A 26,233-nucleotide genomic window follows, 5' to 3' on the forward strand; every position below is an offset into this window, starting at 1 on the left:
ACCATAGTCTTGACTAGACAGACCTTTGTTGGCAAAGTAATGTCTCTGCTTTTTAATATGCTGTCTATAGTACAAAGTATAATACAAAGGAGAAGCAAAGGAAAGTGATCCATAATCAGACTGTGCTTCAGCACAGAAATGGTGAGTGACGTGAAAGTCCCTCAGTCATGTCTGAGTCTTTGCGACCCCATGGACTATACACTCCATGGGATTCTCCAGGCCAGAACACTGGAGTGGGCAGCCTTTCCCTTCTCCAGGGGATCTTCCCAGCCCACGGATTGAACCCAGGTGTCCTGCATTGCAGGGGGATTCTTTAGCAGCTGAGCCACCAGGGAAGCCCAGGAAACTAGAAGGTAGCCTGAGGCAGTCGGTCAGGCTTCTGCTCCTGCACGTCTGCAAATGCAGATGGAGCACCGCAGTCGCCTGGCGACAGGACCACCCATGCGTGCTGCACTCTCGGGTCTGGTTTTCTAGAACAGTGAACATGCTTGGTAAAGTTCTGGACACAACACCACACAGTCTACATGGTTGTAACATTCTGGAAAATTCAGGTGACAGTAGATCCATGCAAATACTGCTTTCAGTTTTTTTTATAAAATGAGTTAGGGTCTAGTCTCGGATCCTTGCGAACTGGTTTCACCTCCATGAACGTCCCGTGGGTCGTTCAGAAAGATCATGCAGGGCAGCCTGTGTGCGTTGCAGATCACAGTGTGCTGTCAGACCGGCTCTCTGACTTTAAAAAGTCCTCATTTGTTGTATCTGCTGATTCCGGTGGTGTACATGCCCCCCGGATGGCTGGCATCAAACTACCCGCAGAAACTGGCTCACGGAACTCCTGCAGGTTTAGCCGTCTGCTTAGTAGGAGCAGCTTTGGGACACCCCTGAGTTCACATCCGGCATCTCGGGCCCCCTCAGATCACGGTTACACCCTCCAGTATGCCCCCCTTGGGGCAGCGTGCCCCCCCTGGAGAGCCAGCGCATGCAGCTCTGACGGTCACCCTGGTGTAAATGTCCTCACCCGGGAGCAGCCCCTTTGCCTACAGCGGTGGGAGTGGTCCTCGCCTCCTGCTTCCAGGCTGTCCCCTGGGCCCAGGGCCTCTCTGTACAAGCCAGCTAGTTCATCACCCAGAAAGTCAGCACGTGGCAGAGTCCCTGAGGTAGGCCTCCTCGTCTCCATCCGGCGTGGCTGTGCCGCCTGCAGCACGAAGGCGGACGCGCAACAGCCTGGGTGACGGGCGAGTGGAATCAGTTCACGGCCCTGCAGCCACTGTGAGGGAGTGAAGATGGGCCCAGAAACTGATAGGTGCGCCGGGGGCGGACACTCAGCCTTACTACGGGTGAGTATTTGATGTAAGGCCTTTGCCACAGAGGACTGAAGGCTCTTCTCTGTCCCCTGCAGTGCACCCTGGACTCCGAGGTGGCTGTGAGAGTCGGGGGGGAGTTCTTCTTTGACCCGCAGCCTGCGGACGCCTCCAGAAACCTCGTGTTGATCGCGGGAGGCGTCGGGATTAACCCCCTGCTTTCCATCCTGCGGCACGCAGCTGACCTCCTCAGAGGGCGGGCAAGCACGGGACGGGGGTATGAGATGGGGACAGTCAGACTGCTCTACAGCGCGAAAGACACCAGCGAGCTCCTCTTCAAGGTAGGGAGCAGTGTGCATCTCGTTTAGCTGGGCGTGAGCAGGCTTGCGCACGGGCCTTTCTTCTCTCCATTCGCTCTTCTCTCCAACGGTTCAAACCAGAGGCCTGAAGTGAGAATTAACCAACACACCCTATCCTGCCCAGAACTATTAAAAAGCTAGTGCTAAGGAGCTCCCAGTGCAGTGACAGAAGATGGCAGGTCTGGTGGGCTTGAGTCTGGAGGTGGGTGAGCAGAAAATTCAGCCTGCCTCCGGGGCTCCCCAGAGGGTCAAGAGGCCTACAAGTGGATGTGGGTGCCCAAGGAGTAGGTGTGACCCAGCTCAGTACGTGAGATCCCCATCGGCTGCATCTGCAGGAACTAAGTCCATCTGACAGGAGAAGGCTGTCGCTCTGGGTAGCCCTGCAGCTGCAAGGATGAACAACAGAAGAGAAACAGTTAAAAGACACAACTGTGGTCAGGAAACTGCTGCTTAATTGCCCACGCCTGAGAGAGAAGAAAAAAGCAAAAACTCCTGGAGAGTTAGTAATATGCTTGTTAGCATATTCAGATTTCAATTAAAGGCAGATAGCACCCCCCCCCCCACCCCCCGCACTCAGATTGCTCTGGCCTGCCCGGCTGCAAACAATGCCTCTCTAAGTGGAGAGCGGAGCGCGGACGTGTGCAGAATTGGCAGTGGAGCTTCGGCGTCCGGGCGGGGGGTGGGGGGTGCACATCTGTTTTGATTTTTTAAAATTGTTGTGTGACCAAATACATTTGACATTCCAGAAAAATATCCTCGATCTAGTAAATGAATTTCCTGAGAAGATTGCCTGCAGTTTGCATGTAACAAAACAGACTACACAAATCACTGCAGACCTCAGACCATACATCACGGGTGAGTCTCCTATAAGGTATTTTGACTGTCTCCATGCCGTTACCGTCTGGATGTACCAGTTGGTTGAGGGTAAATGCTTTATTGTTGGGATTTGCTGGGTGGGAATGTCACTACCTGGGGGATTGAGAGATGATTCATCATGGAAACATAAGGAGAGATTAGTTGGGTTCACTTATTATATACAGATCTCCTGCTGCCTATATTAAAATTTTATTTTCTGCATTTTTTAAGGGGACCTTTGCGTCATTGCTGTAATATGCATACAGAGAATTTATCCTCCGGCTTTGACTGAATCAGTTCCATTTGCCATTAATAGTCATTTAAATTTCTCGTGGTTTCCCCTCCTGGAAGGATTTCTCAGAAAGCAGTCTAGTTACTTTGCTGAAGGCAGTTTTGAATCTGTCCCAAAGACCAGCACGCTGCCCGGCCCTGTCTGGAGAGCGCGTGGTGACCGGCTGCCCGCGTCGCTCGCTGTGGCTTCAGGAAGCCTGGAGACACACTCTCGGCTGGGGTCCGGCCTGGACACCTGCAGGAGCCAGTGCGTGGATGACTCGGGGCGCAACCTCTGGGCCCAGTTATTGAAAATAAACTCTGTTGCCAAGTTGTGGTCAGTGCTTCCTCCTTTCAGTACAAACACATCTGGCTCAACTTGGTGTTTATTCTGTGTTTTCGGCAGAAGGAAGAATAACGCAGAAGGAGATAAGAGATCACATTTCGAAAGAGACCTTGTTCTACATTTGTGGTCCGCCTCCCATGACAGACTTCTTCTCCAAGGAGCTGGAGAGCAGCCGTGTCCCCAGAGAGCACATCTGCTTTGAGAAGTGGTGGTAGGGGCAGGTGGGGCCGGGAGAAGGAGGCAGACGAGGTCCCTAAGGCTCACACACAGGACGCTCTGCGGTTCGGCCCATGATTTTCCTCTGCCCACTCTCCTCTCAAGGCTGTGGACTCTGCCCAGTTGGAGAAACCAGTAAAATCAGCTGACAGTTAAATGATAAACTTGTTGCAAAAACTTCATTAATTAAACTTATTTTTACTGCATTGACTTTCTCTTATGAATAACTGATTATCTCATGGTGTACCTTGAATTGGTCAATACATATTTTCTCTTCTTTTAAGGGAAAAAAGACACATCCTTCAGCCATATGAAACCACGGTTTTGTGTGTGAAATGCAGGCTCTTTAAATTATTTGACAGCCACCTATGTATCTTTTGTTGAATAAATGTAAATGTAATTTCATTTGAAATGGTTTCTGTTTAATGTCTTAGTTTTCCTTCTTGTGGCCTGCAGCCTCGTTTCTTCAGACCATTAAAAGTTGGGTTTGGAAATAGAAAGCTGTTAGGAAAACTGCTTTAGGGTATTGAACATCCAGCTTATTTGTTTCTGTTAATGAATATCCTAAGTATGTATCCTGACTGTGAGTTTCTTCTCAGATGAAACCTTTTCTGAGGCCCGTGACTTGGCTGGCTGTCTCAGCGCTCCACGTGGGAGGCGGCTTCTCTTTCAGGACCAAGGTGACTATGAGTGCTGTGTTCTCTGTGATTCTGCCCTCAGTGGCTGAGCTTGATGGGCTGTAGAAGTGTGCTCAGGATTGATCAGGGGGTGCAGAGCTGATTCCAAGGCCTGCTGCTCTGCCTCGTATTTCATTCTTTGGCCAGGGTTGTTCCTGGCACCACGGCTATTGAGTGGCTGAAAGAGAGCAGCTACCATTTAAGCGCCTGCTAAGCCTGGGGTCAGGAGGCGGTCCCCAGAATGGGTGGAGAGAGTTGAGATTCTTGTCCGAGGCTGCTCTGGTGGAACTGCTAGGAAAGAGACTATACTCTTTAACTTGTGTAGATTTTTAAAAATCTGAGAAATGTCCCCAGGCTTAGGCCAGGCCCTCCTTTCTGTGCCAAGGACTGCGGCTGGCTTCTTAGAGAACCTCATGAGGTGCATGGGGTCTGGGAAGAGAGGCAGACCAGCGTGGAGGTGCAGCGACCATGGAGAGTCCAGTCCGCAGCTGAGGAGAGAGGGCAGGGGCCCTTTCTCCTCTCCGGGGCAGGTCTCGGGGACTCCAGGGCGTAAATGCATTTTCCATCTGTGGGGCCCCGTGATGGCTGGCATCACCACGCTAGCCTCGACTAGGACATTTTGAATTTTGTTATGTTTTAAGCAGAGATCATTGGTCAGCTATTTCAATCCCAGATTCGATTTCACTAGGAGCAGAGAAGAACTGAAGAGTCTCTTGATGAAAGTGAAAGAGGAGAGTGAAAAAGTTGGCTTAAAGCTCAACATTCAGAGAACTAAGATCATGGCATCCGGTCCCATTGCTTCATGGCAAATAGATGGAGAAACAGTGGAAACAGTGAGAGACTTTATTTTGGGCTCCAAAATCACTGTAGATGGCGACTGCAGCCATGAAATTAAAAGACACTCCTTGGAAGAAAAGTTATGACTAAACTAGACAGCATATTGAAAAGCAGCGATGTTACTTTACTAACAAAGGTCTGTGTAGTCAAAGCTATGGTTTTTCCAGGAGTCATGTATGGATGTGAGAGTTGGACTATAAAGAAAGCTGAGCGCCGAAGAATTGATGCTTTTGAACTGTGGTGTTGGAGAGGACTCTCGAGAGTCCCTTGGACTGCAAGGAGATCCAACCAGTCCATCCTAAAGGAAATCAGTCCTGAATATTCATTGGAAGGACTGATGCTGAAGCTGAAGCTCCAATACTTTGGCCACCTGATGCAAAGAGCTGACTCGTTTGAAAAGACCCTGATGCTGGGAAAGATTGAGGGCAGGAGAAGGGGACAACAGAGGATGAGATGGTTGGATGGCATCATCAACTCAATGGACATGAGTTTGAGCCAAGCTCCAGGAGTTGGTGATGGACAGGGAGGCCTGGCGTGCTGCAGTCCATGGGGTTGCAAAGAGTCGGACACGACTGAATGACTGAATTGAACTGAGGAGCAAAGGGGGCCCCGTGACCTGATGGGAACGTCGGAGTCCGTTCAGGGCAGCGGTTGGCACTGTTCAGAGGTGGCAGGTGCACGGGGGGCTCTGGCTCTTTGGAGCCCTGAGTCAGGAGGCCCCGGGGTGTCCAGGCAAGGGCTGGGCCTGGGGGCCGCGCACTCAGGAGGCCGAGGAGCAGGTGAGGGGAGGGGCGGGGATGGGGGCAGCGCTCGGCCCCAGGCCCAGGCGGCCCTCCAGAGGAGATGCTTGTGCAGGGGGCCGCCCCGGGCCTTTACGTCGTCGCGGGGTGCTGGGGCATCTGCAGCACGGCCTGGGGCAGGCTCTGTGCTGTCAGAGAACAAGGGCCTCCCGCCCAGGGGCACCCAACTCTGCCCGGCACGCTGCCCCGCGACAGCTTACAGCGAGCAGCGGCGCCGAGTCCGTGGTCTCCAGAGAAGACTCACCTCTGGGACCAGAGGCCGTCTCGTCCGTGACAGCCTTGGGCAGGTAGGTGTCCATCGGGAGTGAAAGCGAGGCGAAGCTTCAGACACGGACACCGGAAGGGGGCAGATAGAGTACCCGCCCCCACTGTTTCAGTCAGGGCATCGGGTACTTCTCAGCTGAAGGCTGAGAATAGAGGAAAAGAATACCTCGGGGTCCTAAGGTTCCCCCAGACCCTCCCCCAAGGCAGACATCCTGAGAGAACCGCCGAGAGCAGCCAGGGAGAACGGCTTCTGGGCAAGGCAGACTTGCTGTGTCATCAGGGGCACAAGTCTTGAGAAACAGGTCCCTGCCAAGATTCGTTACAATTACAGTCGTTAACACAGAGCCTAAGAAAAGCATTTCCACGAGTAAGACCTTGTGCCGTATGATCCTCAGCTCCTCAAGAAAGCCCAGTTCTGCACACGGCTTAAGGAAAGCATGGGCGGGAACGTTCGCCTCCTCCCGGAAGGGCCCGGACTTCCCGACTCCCTAACTCCCGGCCTGAGTTCACTCACCAGCTGCTCACCGCCTGTAAACCCCTGAGGGGCCAGGTTGTGACCTTTGCCTGGACGGCGGCCCCTTCCAGCTCCGTCCTTTCTGGCGATGAGCGGGGAACGGTGCTTCTGGTCCGCTGCTCAAGGATATTTGTTTGCCCTTGCCCGCCAGGCCGCTCCGGATCCCTCTGGGAGCTCCTAGCTCGTCTCGGGGAACCCCAGCCCGGGTGCCTTGGGACTGCGGGCGTGGCTGGGGAGCCCTGAGCCGACCGCTTGGGTTCGCGGCTCAGCCGCGCCCCGCGCCGGCGGGTGACCTGCGCGATGCCCTGGTTCGTAATTACCCACGTCTGGGCACAGACTTGCGCCCGCATGTGAGACAGAAGAGCGCCACCTCCCGCGCGGGGCCGTTCACGGGGCGAGGGTGAAGGTGCCCGGGGAGGGCTCGGCAGGGCAGGGCGGGGCAGGAGCAGGAGCGCCGCGTGGCTCCGCGTTCCCCTTTCCTGCTCAGGATGTGTGAGGCCGGACGCCCGGGGTTCGTCCGCCGGCCTGGAGCCTGCCGTGAGGAGGGCTCTGCCTCGGTCAGCGCTGTCCTGAGCGGGCGATAGGCACTTAGCAGATACTTCGTCCATGGGTGAAAGGGCCTTCCCAGAGCTGATGAACTGGCCTTTGTTGTTGTTGTTGTTGTTTTTTAATATTTATTAGTTACACCTGGAGAAGGCAGTGGCCACCCGCTTTGCTATTCTTGCCTGGAGAATCCCACGGGCAGCAGAGCCTGGCGAGCTGCCGTCCCTGGGGTTGCAAGGAGTCGGCCACGGCCGAGCGACTACCAGGCGCACACTGGCATCACCCGCTCCTCGCTGGGCTTCCCTGGTGCCTCCGCGGTAAAGAATCCGCCCCCCGGCCGCACCCCCCCCCCCCCCCCCCCCCATGCAGGAGACGTGCGCTTGATCCCTGGGTTGCAAAGATGCCCTGGAGAAGGACATGGCAGACACAGCAAAGCAGAGAAGACAGGAATTCACTCCTACACGTCCATCGCCAACGTCATTGATTACCGCGTGCTGCTGTCTCTTTTTGTCTGTCCTCCACTGCTTGGGTTTGGATGTTTCAGGGGTATTTTGAAGCAAACCCTAGAAATCATACCTGTGATTTTCGGGCATGTAACAGCCGTATCGCCTCGGCATGACCGCGCCGCTGTCGTCATGCAGCACAATCGTCATGCAGCACAAATAACAACGCCCGCTGGCGGTCATGAGACGTCCCCACGTCGTTCTCCCCGCATCGCGCGAAGCCCGCAGCTCGCAGCTCTGTTGGTGCCTCTTGGGAGCGTGTTTCAATCCACAGCCCCCTCCCCCCTCCCCACACAGGTACCCAGACACCTTGTTGAAGAAGCCGGTCGTCCTGCAGCCTTTCCCACGTTGTGAACCCAGCACGGTGCCCTCTCGGTGTGGTTGAACATGGCCCCTCTATGCTCTGTATGTCACATAAACTGGTAAGTAGATCTGGAGCTTATTTAGAGTCAGACTCAAGATTTTTTTTCTTTTGGAAGATTGCGTCGTGAGTGGTGGTACGTATTTCTGTCGCATCCTGAGGTGGCATTTAACGTCTGTCCGCTTTCAGTGTTTTTAAGATTGGTCAGTGGGTTCAGCTTTTGTCAGCCTGATTTCCCCCCAATATAAAGTTCTCTCTCAGCCTTTCACCCGAGTTATCTTAGTAGCTGTTGATCACTGTGTGCTATTTCATTAAGGACTGATTGCCCATTTCTATCATCTTGCCTGCATTTATCGCCCATGATTCTTCTAAGAAAAACTTGCTCTCATTGACTTTGCCCTGAAATGAGTCTGAATTGGAAAGGCAGGATCAGCGCTTGATTCTTTCCCTTTGTTTACTAACTAACCTACTATGAGTTGGTGTCCAAGCAACCTCCGAAGTGACAAGGTTTTTCTGTGTCTCCCTGTGAACTCTTGGCTTTTTGTATGTTTGATTGTTTGCATCCACTGTGCTCAGATCTTCAGTGTTCAGCTTGTCTGGGGCCGCCTGGGCTGAGTTGCCCTCAGTAAGCTGTGGAGGGTTGATGAGGTTTGGCGCTTCTAGAGCTGCAGAAAGTGCTCGAATAGACGCGAAGAGAGTGGTGTCAGAGCCCCACGTGAGGAAAGTGTTTCAGGCAGGACGAGCCGGTCAGCTGTATCGTGCTTGAAGTAACAGGAGAGCGAGGTTCCAATGAGCAGCAGTTGACGCAGCAACTGGAAGGTCACCAGTGGTTGTGATATGAGGGATGTTAAGAGGGAAATACAAATTACAATGAGTGAGTGTCGATTGTAATTGCAAAGAATTTTACTGTTAAGGGGAGGAAAAAGATAGGATGGTAGCTGGAAAGGGAAATAGGGTCAAAAGAGCTCTTTTTTTTTTTTTCACTCACAAAAGTTTTTTGGAGTGTAGTGGTTGCCCATGGGGTTGCAAAGAGTCGGACCCAACTGAGCGACTGAACTGAACTGACAGTTGATTTACGATGTGTTTATTTTTGCTGTACAGCAAAGTGATTTGGCAGTACGTCTGCACACTCTCTCACACTCTTTTCCATTATGGGTTATCACAGGATATTGAGTACAATTCCCTGTGCTGTCCAGTAGGACCTTGTTGTTTATCCATCCTATACATGAGTTTGTACCTGCTCACCCAAACTCCCTGTCCGGCCCCCACCGCCACCCGCCTGGAACCGCAAGTTTGATCTTTATGTTCGTGAGTCTGTCTTTGTGCACAGGTATGTTCGTGTGTATAGTATTTTATATTCCACATATAAGTGATATGTGGCGTTTGTCTTTCTCTTTCTGACTTACTCTTTTTTATGGGTGAGTAATATTCCATTCTGTCTATGTACACGGCAGCTTCTATATCCAGTCATCTTTTGATGGACATTCAGGCTGTTTCCATGTCTTGACTATTGTAAACGGTGCTGCACTGAGCTCTGGGATGCCTGTGTCTTTCTGAATTATGCTTTTCTCTGGGTATGTGCCCAGGAGTGGGCTTGCTGGGTCATGTGGTAGATCTAGTTTTAGTTTTTTGAGAAACCTCTGTACTGTTCTCCACAGTGGCTGCACCGGTTTCCATTCCCACCAACAGTGTAGGAGCGCTCCGTTTTCTCCACACCTCCAGCATTTATTATCTGCAGACTTCAGCCGTTTTGACCAGCGTGAGACAGCCCCTCACTGTTGTTTTGACTTGCATTTCTCTGATAATTAGCGACGATGCGCGTCTTTCTGTGTGCTGGTTGGCCTGTATTTCTCTGGAGAAATGTCTGAGTCTTCAGCTCGTTTTCTGATTGTCCTTTGGTCATTTGGTCTGAGCTGTTTGTATATTTTGGAAATTAAGCCGTTGTTGGCCGCATCATTTGCAGATATTTTCTCTCATTCCACAGATTATTTTTGTTTTGTTTCTGGTTTCCTTTGCTGTGCAAAAGCTTATAAGTTTGATTGGGTCCCATTTGTTTATTTTTGCCTTTATTTCTGTTGCCTCGGGACTGACCTAAGAAAACCGTGCTACGATTTATGTCACAGAAGGTCCTGCCTGTGTTCTTGTAGGAGTTTTACAGTGTCATGTTTTATATTTAAGTCTTTAGGCATTTCATTTATTCTGAGTTTGTTTGGGTCTATTTCTGCATGTGGTGTGAGGGTGTGTGCTCTGTCGCTTTGCACTTGCTGAGGAGGCTGCCTCCCATTATCCGTTCTCGACTCCTTTATCCAAGCTTCGCAGAGCACAGGTGCCTGCGTTTGTTTCGGGTCTTTGTTCTGTTTCTGTGCCGAGATCACGTCATTTTGATGCCTGTTGCTTTGTAGTATTGTCTGGAGTCCGAGGGGGTTATGCCTTCAGCTTTGTTCATTTTCTTCAGTGTTGCTTTGGCACTTTTGGGTCTTTTATGGTTCCATGTGAATTTTAAGATGACTTGTCCAAGTTCTGTAAAAAATGCTCTGGGCGACTTGGTAGGAATCGCATCAAAGCTATTTATTGCTTTGGGTAGTATAGTGCTTTTAACAATATTATTTCTTCCAACCCAAAAGCATGTGATTTTACTCATTTCTTAATATTTGTTTTTCTAACTTTATTTGAAATAATTTAGATTTATAGAAGAGTTACAAAGATAGTACAGGGTTCCTATGTACCCTTTACCCAGCTTCCCTGAGTGGCAGCATGTTTATAACCATGGTCTGGTTAGGGTCTTATCAAAACTGAGGACCAATAGCACAGGTAAATTGGTATAATACTTTTAACCAAACCACAGTTGTTGTTGTTGTTGTTGTTGTTGTTTTAAGATGAGGGAGGTAACAGCCTGATTATATGAAAACCTCTGAAAGAACCATTTAGCGGGCCGCCAGTTGGCCTTTTTCTAGAGGGTGATAACTTAGCTGTTGTTTTCTGAGCGTCTACTGTGTGCTGTCACTGTGCTAGAAATTTAAGATAGGAAAATATAAGATAGAATTATCTTGAGGAACAAGTTAAATACTTTGGGAAACTTTTTTTATGATTTAAAGCAGATATGCTTTGCGGGAAATTTTTTTTTTTTTCTTGCAACTCGTATCTGATTGAGGGAAGCTGTGGATTGTGGTTGACTGGACAAGTCACTGGGGTGATGGGGCAGTGGGAAGGGGTAGTGGAGAAGGTTTGGCCCACTCTGGCGACATGCTCAGGAGGACTGTTCCCATGGGACGCAGAGCTGCAAGCAGGCAGGTGCACGTGCAGGTACCAGTGTGTGAACACACGTGGTGATTATCAAACAGCATCCAGCCTTCGCCTGAGATTTTTTTGTTTTAACTTTCTGAATGGAAAACAGCAGTTTCCTTCATTCCTGGGTATTGCAGATGGTCCTATCCAGATAATTCAACCTGGGAGCTACTATTTCACTGTATTTTCAGTGAAAGCCAAAGAGGCATACTGCTCTCGCTTGAGAGAAATAGTGAGCTGTCTTGTCTTTTGATCTTACTCCTTCCTAATACGCACATATGACGAAGCCTGGTGATGACCTTTAAAGGTATCTCCTGACCACCGTCAGATCAAAGCACGGATTTTCAAATGCCTTGCGCTCGGGAACCGGGAACCATCCTGGATGTTGAGCAGCCGTCTCGATACAGTCTGTCCGAGCTCTTCCATACCCTGTGGGGCCCGTTTAGCCTGAGCTGGTCTCTTCCACCCCACCCCTGTGTCCCCTTTTGCTGTGCCTGAGTGTACCAAGATTCTGCCCGTTTCTTTGTCCTTTATAATTACCTGATCAGTATGATTATAAAATATCTAATAATATGAAGGTATGTAAAGCGAAAAGCTGAAGTCATTCCCCGCCCCATGCCACTCACTCACCCGGAATGAACTTCTGTGTCAAAAGCTTGCTGGGCACCCTTCTAGAGAGTTTCTGGTCTAATGACATGGGGTGCGCAGGAAATACCCGTGCTTGTAGACGGCATCACACACTCCAGACCACGGGTGTGCATCAGAATGTACTTCACCACGTCCTTATGACCTGCATCTCAGCTGCTCCCTGTCTGGGGCTATCGCAAACAGTCCGCAGTGTATACGCTTTTTCATATAATTTTGGTGCACAAACTACAACCACTAGGATTGTCATTTCTGAATCAAAAACTGACTGGTATTGTCACACTGCTTTGTACACACTGCTTTGTAAAATGCCTAGTCGATTTATAGTGATGGAGTGTGAAAGTACCCATTTCCCTACCTCTGGCTAATACTAGATATTCTAAGTCTTTATAAGGTTTTTCCTAGTCAGTTGGGTGAAAATTGCCTTTAACAAAAAAAAAACATATTTTCTGATTTTTCTGTAACACTTTTACTCCTTTAAGTGTTTTAGCCATTTATCTTGTTTTCTTTGGAGAATGGTGTGTTCGCATTTTCTATACGTCTTGATATCTGATTTGTAACTCCTTATAAAATAGAATGCGTGCTAATCCTTTCTTATATATATTGGAAATATCTTTTCCCAGTCTACTGCTTGTCTCTGAATTCCGTTTTTTATCATGTATACCAGAATTTTAAATGTGTCTGTAATAAAGTATGTCAGTCTTTCCCCCTTTTTTTTCTTTCAAGTTTATTATTTATTTATGCTTGGGCCTGCTGGGCCTTCCTCGCTGCGTGGGCTTTTTCCTAGTTGTGGCGAGCAGGCACTCCTCTTTACTCACAGCACGCAGGCTTTTCACGCAGCGACTTCTCTTGTGAAACATGAGCTCTGGGTGACTGGGCTTCAGTGGGTCTGGCTCCCAGGCTGCAGAGCACAGGCTCAGAAGGTGTGGCCCACAGGCTCAGCTGCTCCGAGGCCTGTGGCATCTCCCCGGTCTAGGGATCGAGCCCAGGTCTCCTGCATTGGCAGGCGATTCTTTGCCGTTGAGCCACCTGGGAGCCCCTCCCTTGGTTTTTACGGATATACGTTCTTCTGATGCTTCTGCAGGGCTTTAATCCACTGGGAATTAATTTTGTCTGACTTTTTCCATGTAGCGCTCCAGTTGCTCAGCACCGTTCATCAGATATTCCACACTTCCCCCCTGCTTTGAAATTCCCCCTTTATCACAGGCTTAAATCCCCTCACTGCTCTGATTCCCAAGTCTGCTGATTTATTGCTGCTTTGAGACCACACTGTTTTCATTAGCTTTATTCTGCCTTCTCTCTACCGCATCTGTTTCATCTTCTTCAGGAATAGTAACTCTGGGGATACCCTGAACTCTGTGGTGGTCTGGGTTTTTGGTGGGAGTGTGTGGCTCAACTGGTAAAGAATTCGCCTGCCATGCAGGAGACCCCAGTTCAATCCCTGGGTCGGGAAGATCCACTGGCGATGGGCATCCCTGGTGGCTCAGCAGGTAAAGAATCTGCCCGCAGTGCGGGAGATCTGGGTTCGATCCCTGGGTTGGGAAGACCCCCTGGAGAAGGGAAAGGCTACCCACTCCAGTGTTCTGGTCTGAGAATTCCATGCACTATATAGTCCATGGGGTTGCAAAGAGTCGGACACAACTGAGTGACTTTCACAGAAGTACTTGGCGTTTGTCTCATTAAATGACAATGTTTCCGTGCAACAGGCCGTGTGAAGGAAGCTGCCCCATTTTCCCTCTGAGGCGGGTGACCGTCGGTAGTTAGAGGTCCTGCCTGGGTCCACCCGGCGGGGAGCGACACGGCCAGGCGTCTGGGACTCTGCCTTCTTCCCCTCCCGTCCGAGGACTTTCCTCTGCACAGACTCCGCCCTGGCCTTGTTCCCAAACCTCTCCCACCACCACGGGGTGGGCTCTCCTCTGTCTTCTTCGAGTTTCTTCTTCGAGTTTCATTTCGGCAGCCTGTGGGATCCTAGTTCCCCAACCAGGGCTGGAGCACACGCCCCTGCGTTTGAAGCCTGGAGCCCTAAGCGCTGGGTCACCAGGGAAGCCCGCTCTTCCCCGCCTTCTGAGAGAGACTCAACTAACCAGAACACCCCATCGCAGAGCATTCCGCTGGGCGGTTTCTAAATCCCACTAGCGTCTCTGTTGTCAGGCACCTAGAGAGCAAGAGTAGAGAGAGTGTGGTCTCGTGGCAGGAGCGCGGTGCCAGGCGTCCGGAGACCTGCATGGTGCGCCCGTCTCTGGACCTGCCGTCATCCGTCAAGCAGGTAAGACTGCCAACTGAAATCCCTTTCCGCCTTACCGTCCCACGGTTTCATGATGGAAAGCGGGCCTTGGGGACCCCGGGGGAGCTGCGGTTGGCCATTCTGATGAGCGATGGCCAAAGGCTGTCTTAACTGTCCTCAGGCACATGACTGATTGTCCAAGTGACTGTGGTTTGCATCTCTAGCATAAGACAAAATCACCTTGGACTGAAGCAAGGGAGAAGTTTGGTTTGATGTAGAGGACTCTTGTACTGTGCCACTGATTAAATTCTGGAGTTGGGGCTCAAGAGAAACGGTGGAATCCCCATTAATAAGAGAGAAAATGACAGACATTTGCCTGCTGGGGCTTCAGGTGGGCTGCACGGAGACAGGGCTGAATCGATAGTTCCCCAGCTTCAAGGAAGGGAGGGTGTACGCAGCAACTTGGGCAGTTTCTGGATCCAGGAACTGGCAAGCTTGCTGGTTGTCCTTCCTTCCAGGATGACATGGGGAGATACAGGACTGAAGAGTCTCAGACACAGGGGTCCATTACAAGGAGCGTTTTAATACTCACCTTGATAAGTGAAGGCTGTTCCTTACCATCACTGAGACTTTTATATTGTTTAGAGGCAGCAGAAAAATCCAAAGCCATATTGGGTTTAATGACTAGTGAGCAGCACGTTTAACTATGGATGTGTAGGTTTTTTGGAGAAGGCAAAGGCACCCCACTCCAGTACTCTTTGCCTGGAAAATCCCATGGGTGGAGGAGCCTGGTAGGCTGCCGTCCATGGGGTTGCTAAGAGTTGGACACGACTGAGCGGCTTCACTTTCACTTTCCTGCATTGGAGACGGAAATGGCAGCCCACTCCAGTGTTCTTGCCCGGAGCATCCCAGGGATGGGGAAGCCTGGTGGGCTGCCGTCCATGGGGTTGCTCGGAGTCGGACACGACTGCAGCGACTCAGCAGCAGCAGCAGCAGCAGCAGCGTAGGTTTTACCGCATTAGTTGTAGGATGAAAAGCATCTTTCACCAGTCAGCCAACATGGCGTCTGCATTTTAAACCGTCTCTGGATTGAATGAATCCCTTTGCCTCATTTCTGAGACGCTGTGGCCAGCGTGGCTGTAATTGCCAGCATCCCTGTTGAATCATTTGGGGGCAGAATGTAGGCTCTGCCCCCTGACCCAGAGTAAACAGTCATACAAACACATGCCTCACCTGGAGTCTCCCCGCCAACTGCCTCTCTGACTCTCTGAAACATCCTGACTGTCCTGAGAACTTAAAAAGACATATTCCCTGGGTCTTAAGGAAAGGATCGGGACTTGCGTTTTAGTGACTTTGTGGAATAATGCTGAACGAGTAGTTCAAATCCTGCAAACGAACCCTCGAGAGAGGTTCTAGGGAAGTCCTTGACAAGGGCAGTGCTGATTCCTCTGAGGGAATGCCTGAGTAGGAGAGTGTTCGTGGGGCTTCCTGGTGCTGCACTGGGTGAAGCTCGGCCCCCAACACGGGGGTGCATTGGTCCTTGGGGGGATCCGGGCTCCCACACGCCTTGCAGCCGAAACAGAGAACAGAAGTAACTTGTAACAAGTTCAATAAAGACTTTAAAAATGGTCCACATTAAAAAAAAAATTCTGAAAAAAAGACAGTATTCTTGTTTCTGGCGTGACGGGTAGTCTCAGCACCTCTTCATTCTCCGGGCAGCTGCGAAATCTCCAGAGCCCGCTCCCAGCTTCCTCCTCCTCGCTGACGTTTATGCAGCACCTGCTGTGTACCAGCCATTCTCCAAGAGTTCTGCATGTACTCATTTCATCCTCACAGCTGTCATACCCGCATTACCCAGACCCCGCGCCTGGGAAGTGGCTGTCAGGCTTCTATCCAGTAACGCAGCCCCAGGATCCATGCCCTTTGGACCACCAGGCACACTGCCTCCCCGCGGACCACTCACCCGGCCTCAGGGCTCACCTTTTCCACAGCTCTGTCCAGCGCTCGCCTTCAAGCCTACCAAGCTCTGCGGCCCACTTTAGCACAGTTACCACCCCGTGCAGCCATTTGGGGTGTGCCGTGAGGTCCAGGGGAGCAGGGGCTGGCTCTGTCCCCCCAGCACCCGGCACAGGAGTTAAAGCCGTAAGTCGGGGAAAGTGAGTGGGCTGAGCCCTCGGGCCCGGGTAAACGCACAGGGGCTGGTCATGCAGGGTTGGGGGCGGCCAGCACCCACTGGGCGCGGGCCCCACAGCTTGGGGACCGTTCGCTGTGGTCTGGCTGCAGAAGTGACGTTTGGCAATAGAAACCTGTGGGGACACCGCCACGGAAGCCAGTCTACAGCTTGGCGGGTCCTGTCATTGATCTGACGGGATGCCATCACTCTGGGAGCAGGTATGGGAAACCCAGACTCCCCACGCGGTGCCAGCCTCTCCGTGGGGGTGCTTCCAGGTCGCCTGTGCCCCCAGCCCCCTCCTTGCCTCCTCCCCAGCCCTCTTACAAGGTCAACTTTAACCCTGACTGTGGCTCTCAGCCTGCTCCGGTGAGCCCAGCCCGACTGCCCTGCGCTGGGTGTGGGCGGTGAGCTTTGCAACCTGTTCCTGCCAGTAACGTCCCACTGTTCCCTTTGAGAGCTCATCCTCAACTAGGATGATTTGTGGTTTAGCGGGGCTGTGATTATGTTTAGATTACTGATCAAACATGCTTCACAAGAAATGAATTAGAATGTCTCCTCCTGTTGTTCTCTCAAAGGCGGTCCCCTCGAGCATGACTCTAAAGTATAATCCATTTAGAGGTTTGAGAAAACGACTGGGCTGATGGTCACTGTCTGGTTACCTACAGATCACTAGCAAATACACTGGAGGAGGAAATGGCAGCCACTCCAGTGTTCTTGCCTGGAAACCCCATGGACAGAGGAGCCTGGTGGGCTACTTTCATGAGGTCACCGAGCTGGACACAACTGAGTGACTGCTGCTGCTGCTGAGTCGCTTCAGTCCTGTCCGACTCTGTGTGACCCCATGGGTGGCAGCCCCCCAGGCTCGCCCGTCCCTGGGATTCTCCAGGTAAGAACACTGGAGTGGTTGCCATTTCCTTCTCCAGTGCGTGAAAGTGAAAAGTGGAAGTGAAGTCGCTCAGTCGTGTCTGACCCTCAGCAACCCCGTGGACGGCAGCCTTCCAGGCTCCTCCGTCCATGGGATTTTCCAGGCAAGAGGACTGGAGTGGGGTGCCATTGCCTTCTCCGAACTGAGTGACTAGTCAGCAACAAATACTCTAAGACTATCAGCGTCGTCACAGCTTCTGTTGGGATGAGATGGCTCTGTGTCAGGAGCAACCCGCCAGGCCGCACAGGGGTGACGACAGGACCCGTGACCCTTGCTTGGTTCCCCACTTTCATCACTCAATCACCTCAAAACAGCCCGCTCCTTCCAGGCCTGCTGCGACAGCTGCAGCTCTGGAGGCTGGTCTCCACGCACACAAGCCTCTCGCCAAATCCTGCAACTTTCACTGGTCCCGGGGCCTTGGCAATGCCAAAGATGGCCTTGTCCCTCCCTGGCAACCTTGGCCACGTAAAATTCCCTTCAGAAATCCCCATATTTACCAGCCATGTGCAGGAGGGAGTGAGTGGGGTTTAGGGGTTTGTTTATTCACCTTTCGTCAGAAATGTCTCATTTCACAAGGAACAAGCTGGGAGTCAGCTCACGGCCACCCTGTGGCCACGGGTCTCACCCTCAGCTGCACCAGAGAATTTGCAGGGGTTGGGGGGGGGGGGTCGGTTTGCAAATCCCAAGCCCTGGCCACTCCCCAGGGGCAACCCCCCAGTCTCTGGGGTGGGACCCAGGTGTCAGAGATCTTTTTTTTTTGGCTATACAACTTGTGGGATCTCAATTCCCCAATCAGGGACTGAACCCACGCCCCCTGCATCAGAATCAGAGTCAACCACTGGACCTCCAGGGAAGTCCTGAGTGTTTTAAGCTCCCCCAGTGACCAAGACGCAGCCAGTCCGGGCCCCGCCCGAGCTAGACCAGAAGGCAGTGGGAATGCGCAGCAGCCGCCCCGCTTGCTCCGAGCTGGGGCCACACGCCCGAGGAATTCAGGTTAGCTGCATTCACCTGTAACTATCTTTCCACAGCAAATTCTGCCCACATGGATATAATTATTGGAAAACATACCCTGCTCTGTGATGCAAGGCACCCACCTAAGGATGCAGCCGGTATCCTGTGCCTCTCGGAGCTGTAAGAACGTGTGTGGCTTTTGTCCCAGCCTGCTACTTTGGGAGCTTATTCTTCAAAAGTTGTGATCCTCTAAGATATGAGCTAAGAGGTGATATTCTTACTAAATCAAAATACTGTGTAGCTATTTGTGAGTATCAGTGTGGAAAATGTCATTTTAAAATAACTTTTTAAAAAACCATCTTCTTTAAAACTATCTTTTAAGAACGATCTTAATAAAATACCTAGAAATAAACCTACATAAGGAGCCAAAAGACCTGTACGTGGAAAACGACAAGGTGCCGATGAAAGACACTGAAGATGGCACAGGCGAAAAACGTGCTCTTGGATTGGAAGAAGGAACACTGCCCGAACGGCCACACTGCCCGAACGGCCACACTGCCCAAGGCAATCTCCAGATTCAGTGCAATTCCTGTCAAATTACCAATGCATTTTCCACAGTACTAGAACAAAACATTTTAAAATTCGTATGGAAGCTTCTACACGTATTCTTTTACTCTGTATAGTCAAAGCGATCTTTGAGAGAAGAGCAGACCAGGCTCTCTGACCTCAGACTATACTGCAAAGCTACTCAAATCAACTCAGTGTGGTGCTGGCACAAAAGCAGTATCAATGGGACGGGACAGAAATAAACCCACGCACCTCGGTCAGTTAATCTGTGTGGAAGGAGGCAAGAATATACAGTGTGGAAAAGACAAGCTCGTCAATAAGTGGTGCTGGGAAAACTGGGCAGCTAAGTTTAAAAGAATGAAATTAGAACATTCTCTAACACCATACACAAGCAAACTCAAAATGGATTAAAGACCTAACTGTAAAGCTAGATACGACTAATATAAAACTAGAGGAAAATAGGCTGGACACTCTGACGGAAATCATAGCAAGACCTTTTGGGATCCATCTCCTAGTCAGAGACGGATAAAAACAAAGAAATGGGACCTAACGAAAAAGCTTTGCACAGCAAAGGAAACTATAAGTAAAACAAAAAGAAAACCTCCAGAATGGGAGAAGATGCTTGCAAATGATGCTACCAATAAGAGGTTGATTTCCAAATATACACACAACTAAATTAAAAAAAAAAAAAAACCCAAACAGTCCAGTTTAAAAAAAAAAAAGTTGAAGACCTAAATAAACAATTCTCCAAAAAAGACATAAAGATGGTCAAGAGGCACATAAAAAGATGCTCAGCATTGCTGATTATTAGAGAAATGCAAATCAAAACTACAATGAGGTATCACCTCAACTTGTCAGAATGGCCCTCATGAAAAGTCTACAAATAATAAATGCCAGAAATGGTGTGGAGGAAACAGAACCAGTCTACACTGTTGATGGGAATGTAAATTGGTGTAGCCACAGTAGAGAACAGTATGGCGGTCCCTTAAAAAGCTAAAAACAGAGCTTCCATACAATTCTGCAGTTCCACTCCTGGGCACATATCCAGAGAAAACCAAATTCAGAATGATACATGCCCTGGTGGCTCAGAGGTTAAAGCGTCCACCTGCAATGCAGGAGACCTGGGTTCAATCCCTGGGTCGGGAAGAAGCCCTGGAGAAGGAAATGGCACCCCACTCCAGTGTTCTTGCCTGGATAATCCCATGGACGGAAGAACCTGGTGGGCTACAGTCCACAGGGTTGCAAAGAGTCGGACACGACTGAGTGACTTCACTCACTCACCCAGGTGTTCACTGCAGCACTATTTATAATAGCCAAGACGGAAGCAACCGAAACGTCCACTGACGGATAAATGGATAAAGAAGATGTGGTACATGTGTGCAACGGAATACGACTCGGCCATAAAAAGAACGAAATCCCAGCAGCTTGGGTGGGCCTCGAGACACAATGGAATATGACTCGGCCATAAACAAGAACTAAATCCCAGCAGCTTGGGGGACCTAGAGATACAACGGAATACGACTCAGCCATAAACAAGAACGAAATCCCAGGAGCATGGGTGGACCTCGAGACTGGTACAGGAAGTGAAGTAAGTCAGAGAGAAGCAAGAAGATGCCGCTTATACGTGGAATCTTAAAAAAAATGATACAGGTGAACTTACCTATGAAACAGTATAAATTAGGAGTTTGGGATTAACATATATACTCCACTATATACAAAATAGGAAACCCACAAGGACCTGCCGTATAGCACAGCGAGCTCTGCTCAGCACTTTGTAACAACCTATAAAAGGAAAGAATCTGAGTGTGTGTGTGTGTGTGTGTGTGTGTGTGTTTAACTGCAAAAAAGACTATCTTCTCTTTGAACAGTCTTCATCCCTTCTCATGAGCTCTGGGGCTTAGGCTGGGAAGTTTGCTCATAAAAGGAAAATTTGCCATGTGACTGTGTTAGGGTTTTTAATTCGGCCCTATTAAAGTATGTTTAAAATGTGTTTTATTTTACTAAATTTGCACACAGATGAAAAGATACATAAAAATAAAAATTTGTCTGCACACAGATAAATTATTTGCACACTGAATAATTGACTTTAAAAGATTGGAGGCATGCTTAGTAATCGACGTGGGGCTTTTTGTTTTAAAAAGGTACTGTCTCCCCCATGGGGCGATGGTGGCCTGACCTACCTGGTGGCACCTGAATTCCGCTTTCATCTTCTTCGTACAAAAGACAGGAAAGCGAGCTCAGCTGGCTCCTCCTGCTGGTGCCAGGAGTTAAGGGACTCGGGAGACAGGAATGGGAGCGGGGTCGGGGTGCCCAGACCCCAGGCTGCGACTCTTCAGTGTGACGTGAAGAAAGACTCCTGCTTGCAATACACTGAACTCATAGGCGATTTATTGCTTTAAGTAACTAAACAAGAAAGTGGAGAGACAGGCTGCTGGTCACGGCAGCCGGCACTCTCCAGGCTTTGCAGCTGCATCTACTTAAAGCCTCCACAGAATTTTCTGGACAACATAAACACGTCATAACACACGTGGGAAGCGACTTGGCCAAGGACACACTGATTAAAGTAACACACAACAGAGGCTCCCTGCCAGTCAGTTGGCCCTGAAATAACAGAAAGAAGGTGTGTTCCTTGGATGTGCTGAATACAGAACCTTAAATTTTGGGGGCAATAATACTGACACAGAATACTTCCGTGGACATTCTGCAGAAGTGGGTACACGCACAGAATTCCCTCTGCGTTTCCAGATCACCAGTATCTATGGGAACACTTGGAGAAAAGCCAGGAGGTGGGGCACCTCCCCTCCCGATGTCGTGTTCTTCGCCACAGCAGCAGGGTCCAGGGGCTAGACAAAAGCAGGGGTCGGGCTCGAGGGCGTGTTACAAGAACCCAGCAGCCGCAGCAACAGCAGGCGCTAGGCCTCCGCGTCTCGGGGCGGGGGTGGAGGCGACGACCACGTCCACCTTGACTGGCAGCCAGGCTTGCCCCGGGGGTTTGGCCTGAGGGCCCCCTGGAGGCCCTGGGTGGGCACAGGCCCTGGGTGGCTCAGCCCCTCCCTGGAGTGGTAGGGTCGGCGCTGGACCCCCATCCCCGAGGTCTAGGAACGACCCGCCCTCGTGGGTTTTAGCACTGGGGCCCAGAACACATTTCAAAAGGATGTGCAGAAACCAACACTGCCGGGGACCCGGCCCTCCTTGGAGGACTCATTAAGCTCACCAGGAGGGGTCAAGCCAAGCCAAAGGCAAACGCGCCACGCCAGGGCGCACAAGCCCCCAGCCCGCCCGCGCAGTGAGGCTCAAGGGCACTCAGCTGCCACGGGCCCCGGAGCCAGCCCCGCGGAAGCCCCCGAGCCCACATCCTCTCCAGGCTCGGGGCCGGGGAGCCCCGCGCTGGCCCCCGCCGGGGCCGGGCTGGGGCCCGAGGGGCCATTCTGCACCGCCTCGCCCTCCACACACGGCTGGCCGTCCGGACGCGGCTTCTCCGCAGGGCCCTCCGCCTGGCTGGGGGCCGCGCCCTCGGCGGAGGCCCAGTCCTCCTGCCCGGGCACACGGCCCTCCGCGTCTCCCGCTCTGGGAAGCTGGTCTTCTGGGTTCTTCTCGCTTTCTTCGGCTTGCCGCTTGCTCCTGGCACGGAGTTTCCCTCTGGATTTCCTCGGCCTGTTACGCATCTCGTCTCGGGAGAATCGCCACTGAAACTGGAGATCAGGGGAGATGGGAGATAAATACATGCAGCTTCCGTGACCCCGGAGCGCCCTGGACACGCGCTCTGCGTTCACCCGCAGCCCAAACCTCGCACCCACTGGGAGCCTGCAGTTCCTGCCACAGCGTGGACTCTCGGGGTGAATTTCTGGGGAGAGGGCCCCATACCGAAGGCCTGGGAGGGGAGGTGCTGAAATCCTGTCATCTGGAGAGCGCACACGGGCCTGCTCTTCCTGAGGGTATCACCCAGGTCAGAACCTGGGCACTCAGGTCCCGGTGCAGGACAGACAGGCCCTGCCAGCCGTGCCCCGCTCTGCTAGAGAGACCCCCGAAAAGCCTCCACTCCCTTCTGGGGCAAGCTACGCCCAATGGCCAGGCCTTGTGGGGACAACGGCCCATCCTCCTGATCCCCCCAGCACTGGTCAGGCCACTGCTGTTGCCTAGTCGGAGCCCAGCACGTCCCTCAGCCGGTCCCCCTCCCCCACCGGCATTCCCACAGCACTCCCCCTGAAACCTCATCCAAACCCATCCCAGCTGCCGCTTTGCAGGGAGCCCTAGGCTGCACTCCCCTGTGGGCAGGGGAGTCCACGGAGCGGACAGGACCAAGGGCACAGTCAGTGTCAGAGCGGACAAGGACGGGGTCACAGGGACGCTGCGGAGGGGGCCGCCCCATGCGGAGTCCACCCAGCTTGGCCCGCGTTCTGATCTCTGCGACGGGGGAGTTCCTCTAACTTAAATCGGGGTGGCGACGCTATCTGTGCAGCGTCAGAGAACGACTTTAGGTTCTTCTGGCCGCGTGCTCTCCGTTGCAGCCTCTCGACGCTGCTGCTGCTAAGTCGCTTCAGTCATGCCCGACTCTGTGCGACTCCATAGACGGCAGCCCCCCAGGCTCCCCCGTCCCTGGGATTCTCCAGGCAAGAACACTGGAGTGGGTTGCCATTTCCTTCTCCAATGCATGAAAGTGAAACGTGAAAGTGAAGTCGCTCAGTCGTGTCCGACTCTTCCCGACCCCATGGACTGCAGCCCACCAGGCTCCTCGGTCCATCGGTTCTCCAGGCAAGAGTACTGGAGTGGGGTGCCATTGCCTTCTCCGCTTGACTCTGCTATTGTAGCGCAAAAGCAGTCCAGGTAATAATATATAAACGGGCGTCACTGTGTTCCAATAAAACTTTATCGACAAAGTCAGGCAGTGTGCCGGCGCCTTTTGGCCCGAGCTGCAGCGAGCCAAGCGCTGCCGTAGAAGGTGTGCACGTCCGTTCGATGGTGCGACGATCCACGTGACAGGCTTAGCGCTGCGTCCAGCACGTGATGTACCAGCTGTGCTCACCGCGACTGACGCTGGATGTCTGTTCAGAGCGTCAGGGCCGCCAGCGGTCCTCGGCTCCGGCGTCCCCGGGATACAGCAGGGAGCCTGGCGCAGAGAGGATGCTCAGCGCCCTTTTGTGAGACGGCTGGATGGGAGGACGCAGCGCCGGCCAAGCTGGCTGCCCTGCGCGTCGGGGGAAGCCGGTCCTCTAATTTTAAGAGTCAAAACACCCTGGGGCTTAGCGAGGAGGCGCGGGCGCATCCCCACATCAGGTCTGGCCGAGCTCCAGAAAGATTAATCTGGGGAGAAAAGAGGAGGAAAACGTCCAAGTTCTGCTGAGCTGAGACAACAGGAGCCGCTCTGGAGGCCGGCGGTTTGGGAGCCTGTGCACTCGGGATACATCCGGGCGCAGGCGCTGGGGCAGACACGGAGGCATGAGAGGCGGCGAAGGCAGGCAGAGACGTGGGTCCCTGTGTTCACGAGAGGCACGCGCTCTGCAAACGGCTTAGCGGGGACTGCGGCCTTCCCTGCGCCCCAGAGCTCCGCCGGCAGGGTGGGGGGCAGTGTCCTCTCCACAGGCTGTGCCCTCGGGCGCCGCAGCCACATGGTCCTGGGGACGGGCCAGCTCCGGAGGTCCTGCTGGAGACCCGGGTGTTCTGGGGAAGGGAACTGGGGGGCCTCGACCCCGGCCTCAGCCACCCCACCACAGACACGTGGCTCCACTTGAAGTTACACGTCTTTCTTTAGATCATTTCTTTCCACGTGAGTCGCAGACACTGGTGTCACCAAATATGGACTTGGAGCTAAGCCCTTCTGCGGCTGAAAGAGAAGGCAACCTTCCGTCTGAGTGACTTCTGGTGAGGCTACATGCCAGCAGCTGTACCATCCAGGAAAACCATTTCCTAAGGCTCTACCACGTCACAGATGTATCTGGGTACTTTGCCAGAAAGAAGCAAAAATGTGCTGCGTATATTCTTTAAAATCTGCCACCTCTGTGGCGTTCTCAGCAGGAGAGGTCTTCCTACCCAAATAAGACTTCTGCCTGGAGGCACTCAGGGCTCTGAGACGGAACACATCCTGGGGTGAGTGCGCTGACCCCTTTTGAACAAGACCAGCAAATCTGGATATTCCATCAACGAAGAGGAAAAGCAGTGAAGCGTGTATGCTGAGGTCGTGTGTGTTACGCGCTCAGTCGTGTCCAACTCTGCAACTCCATGGACTGTAGCCCGCCAGGCTCCTCAGTCCATGGCATTCTCCAGGCAAGAAGACTGGAGTGGGTTGCCATTCACTTTGCCAGGGGATCTTCTCGACCCAGGGATCGAACCTGGGTCTCCTGCATTGTAGGCAAATTCTTTACCATCTGAGCCACCAAGGAAGACCTGAGGTTGGGATTGAACATTTATCTGGTCCTCCCCACCTGCCGGCCCTGCAAATCCCAACCGAGTTCACTGACAATATTGGCTGGGGTTCCCCGAGACACTCCTTTTGGGGGTTTCTCTCGTACAGTGACTGACAGACTGCCCTCAGGTTGGGGGGTAGTTTGAGTTTCTCCCACCCAAGCCACGAGCTTTCAACAATGGACCCCCTCTGCAGCTGGAGAGGTCCCCCAGACCTCACCCTGAAGGTGCCCACTTCAGCCGAGACTGCAGCAGGCATCTTGGGGCCCCAAAACCACCATGCGGGACCAGGACCTCTGACCTCAGCACGGAATGACCCTGCCCGGCTCCTGGGTACCAGGTGGCCCTCGTTCACTACTGCTGCCTCAAGTGCGGCTGCGTTTTACTTCCAGCCCACACGGAAGAGTTTTTTTTTTTAATGGGTGTCTCCAAATAGTCAGACTCTCCTCATTCTGCATGGTTTTACAAAAAGGCCAGTTAAGCTGGCCTATACAGCGAGCTGAGAGCCAGTCAGCTCCAAGAGATGTTGGAGGAAGTTGTGCTTTTGTCAAAACAAAACTGGTGAGACTTAGGCTGAAAGGCCCCAAATAAGACAACACAGCCCCACAGGTAGCGTGCTGGCTAAGACCCCGGTTCAGACCCCGGTTCTGGCATTTGGTAGCTGTCTGTCCTTAGGCAAGGGAGTAATCTCCAGAAGAGCTGCCCTCGCCCCAGGGCTGGGTGCACAGTCCCGGCGACCCCACTCACCCCGCAGAGGGGTGAGTCACCCCAGGGACCCACTCAGCCCGCAGAGGCGTGAGTCACCCCAGGGACCCACTCACCCCGCAGAGGGGTGAGTCACCCCAGGGACCCACTCAGCCCGCAGTGGATGGTGAGTCACCCCAGGGACCCACTCAGCCCCCAGTGGGTGGTGGGTTGGGGACCCACTCACCCTGCAGTGGGGTGTGGGGGGCCCGCTGGCCCACTCCCAGCGTCCCCCACAGGCAGCTGGTGCACCTGACCGTGCCCATCCCCCTGGGCCAGAGTCCACCCCAGACCCTGGCTCTCTTCTTTTCTTCTTAAATTATTCATGCATTTATCTGGCTGTGCCGGGTCTCTGCTGCAGCACGCAGGATCTCTTAGCTGCGGCAGACCCTGGCGAGTCTCTAATGCGAACCCCATGTCCTTGCAGAGGCTGCTCTTGCTAAATGAACAGCAGACGCGTGGTTTCCTGTACAC

The 26,233-nt window shown here is 52.4% G+C and overlaps 2 protein-coding genes and 1 long non-coding RNA gene across 4 annotated transcripts in view; 2 read left to right on the plus strand and 1 right to left on the minus strand.

Annotated features, from left to right (window-relative positions):
- OXNAD1 (oxidoreductase NAD binding domain containing 1) overlaps positions 1-3,759 on the plus strand; it is a 34,076-nt gene extending 30,317 nt beyond the window's left edge. Inside the window, 3 exon segments of the mRNA XM_069568702.1 lie at positions 1,400-1,642; positions 2,407-2,515; positions 3,192-3,759. Of these exon segments, the coding sequence (XP_069424803.1) occupies positions 1,400-1,642; positions 2,407-2,515; positions 3,192-3,346 (507 nt within the window). The 3' untranslated portion in view covers positions 3,347-3,759.
- A 187-nt stretch (positions 3,760-3,946) lies between these two features.
- Positions 3,947-19,216, plus strand: LOC138428242 (uncharacterized). Its single transcript, XR_011252359.1, has 5 exons — positions 3,947-4,027; positions 4,713-5,948; positions 7,783-7,907; positions 13,928-14,042; positions 18,127-19,216. It is a non-coding gene; the product is annotated as an uncharacterized lncRNA (long non-coding RNA).
- Positions 19,217-20,987: 1,771 nt separating this feature from the next.
- Positions 20,988-26,233, minus strand: part of RFTN1 (raftlin, lipid raft linker 1) — a 232,212-nt gene continuing 226,966 nt past the window's right edge. For both annotated transcript variants that reach the window (XM_069568689.1, XM_069568679.1), the window contains exon 10: positions 20,988-22,308. In XM_069568689.1, coding sequence (XP_069424790.1) covers positions 21,910-22,308 — 399 coding nt within the window. In that variant the 3' untranslated portion in view covers positions 20,988-21,909. The remainder of the gene's footprint in view (positions 22,309-26,233) is intronic.

Source organism: Ovis canadensis, chromosome 1 (assembly GCF_042477335.2).
Source record: "Ovis canadensis isolate MfBH-ARS-UI-01 breed Bighorn chromosome 1, ARS-UI_OviCan_v2, whole genome shotgun sequence".
In the NCBI taxonomy this organism is placed as follows: domain Eukaryota; kingdom Metazoa; phylum Chordata; class Mammalia; order Artiodactyla; family Bovidae; genus Ovis; species Ovis canadensis.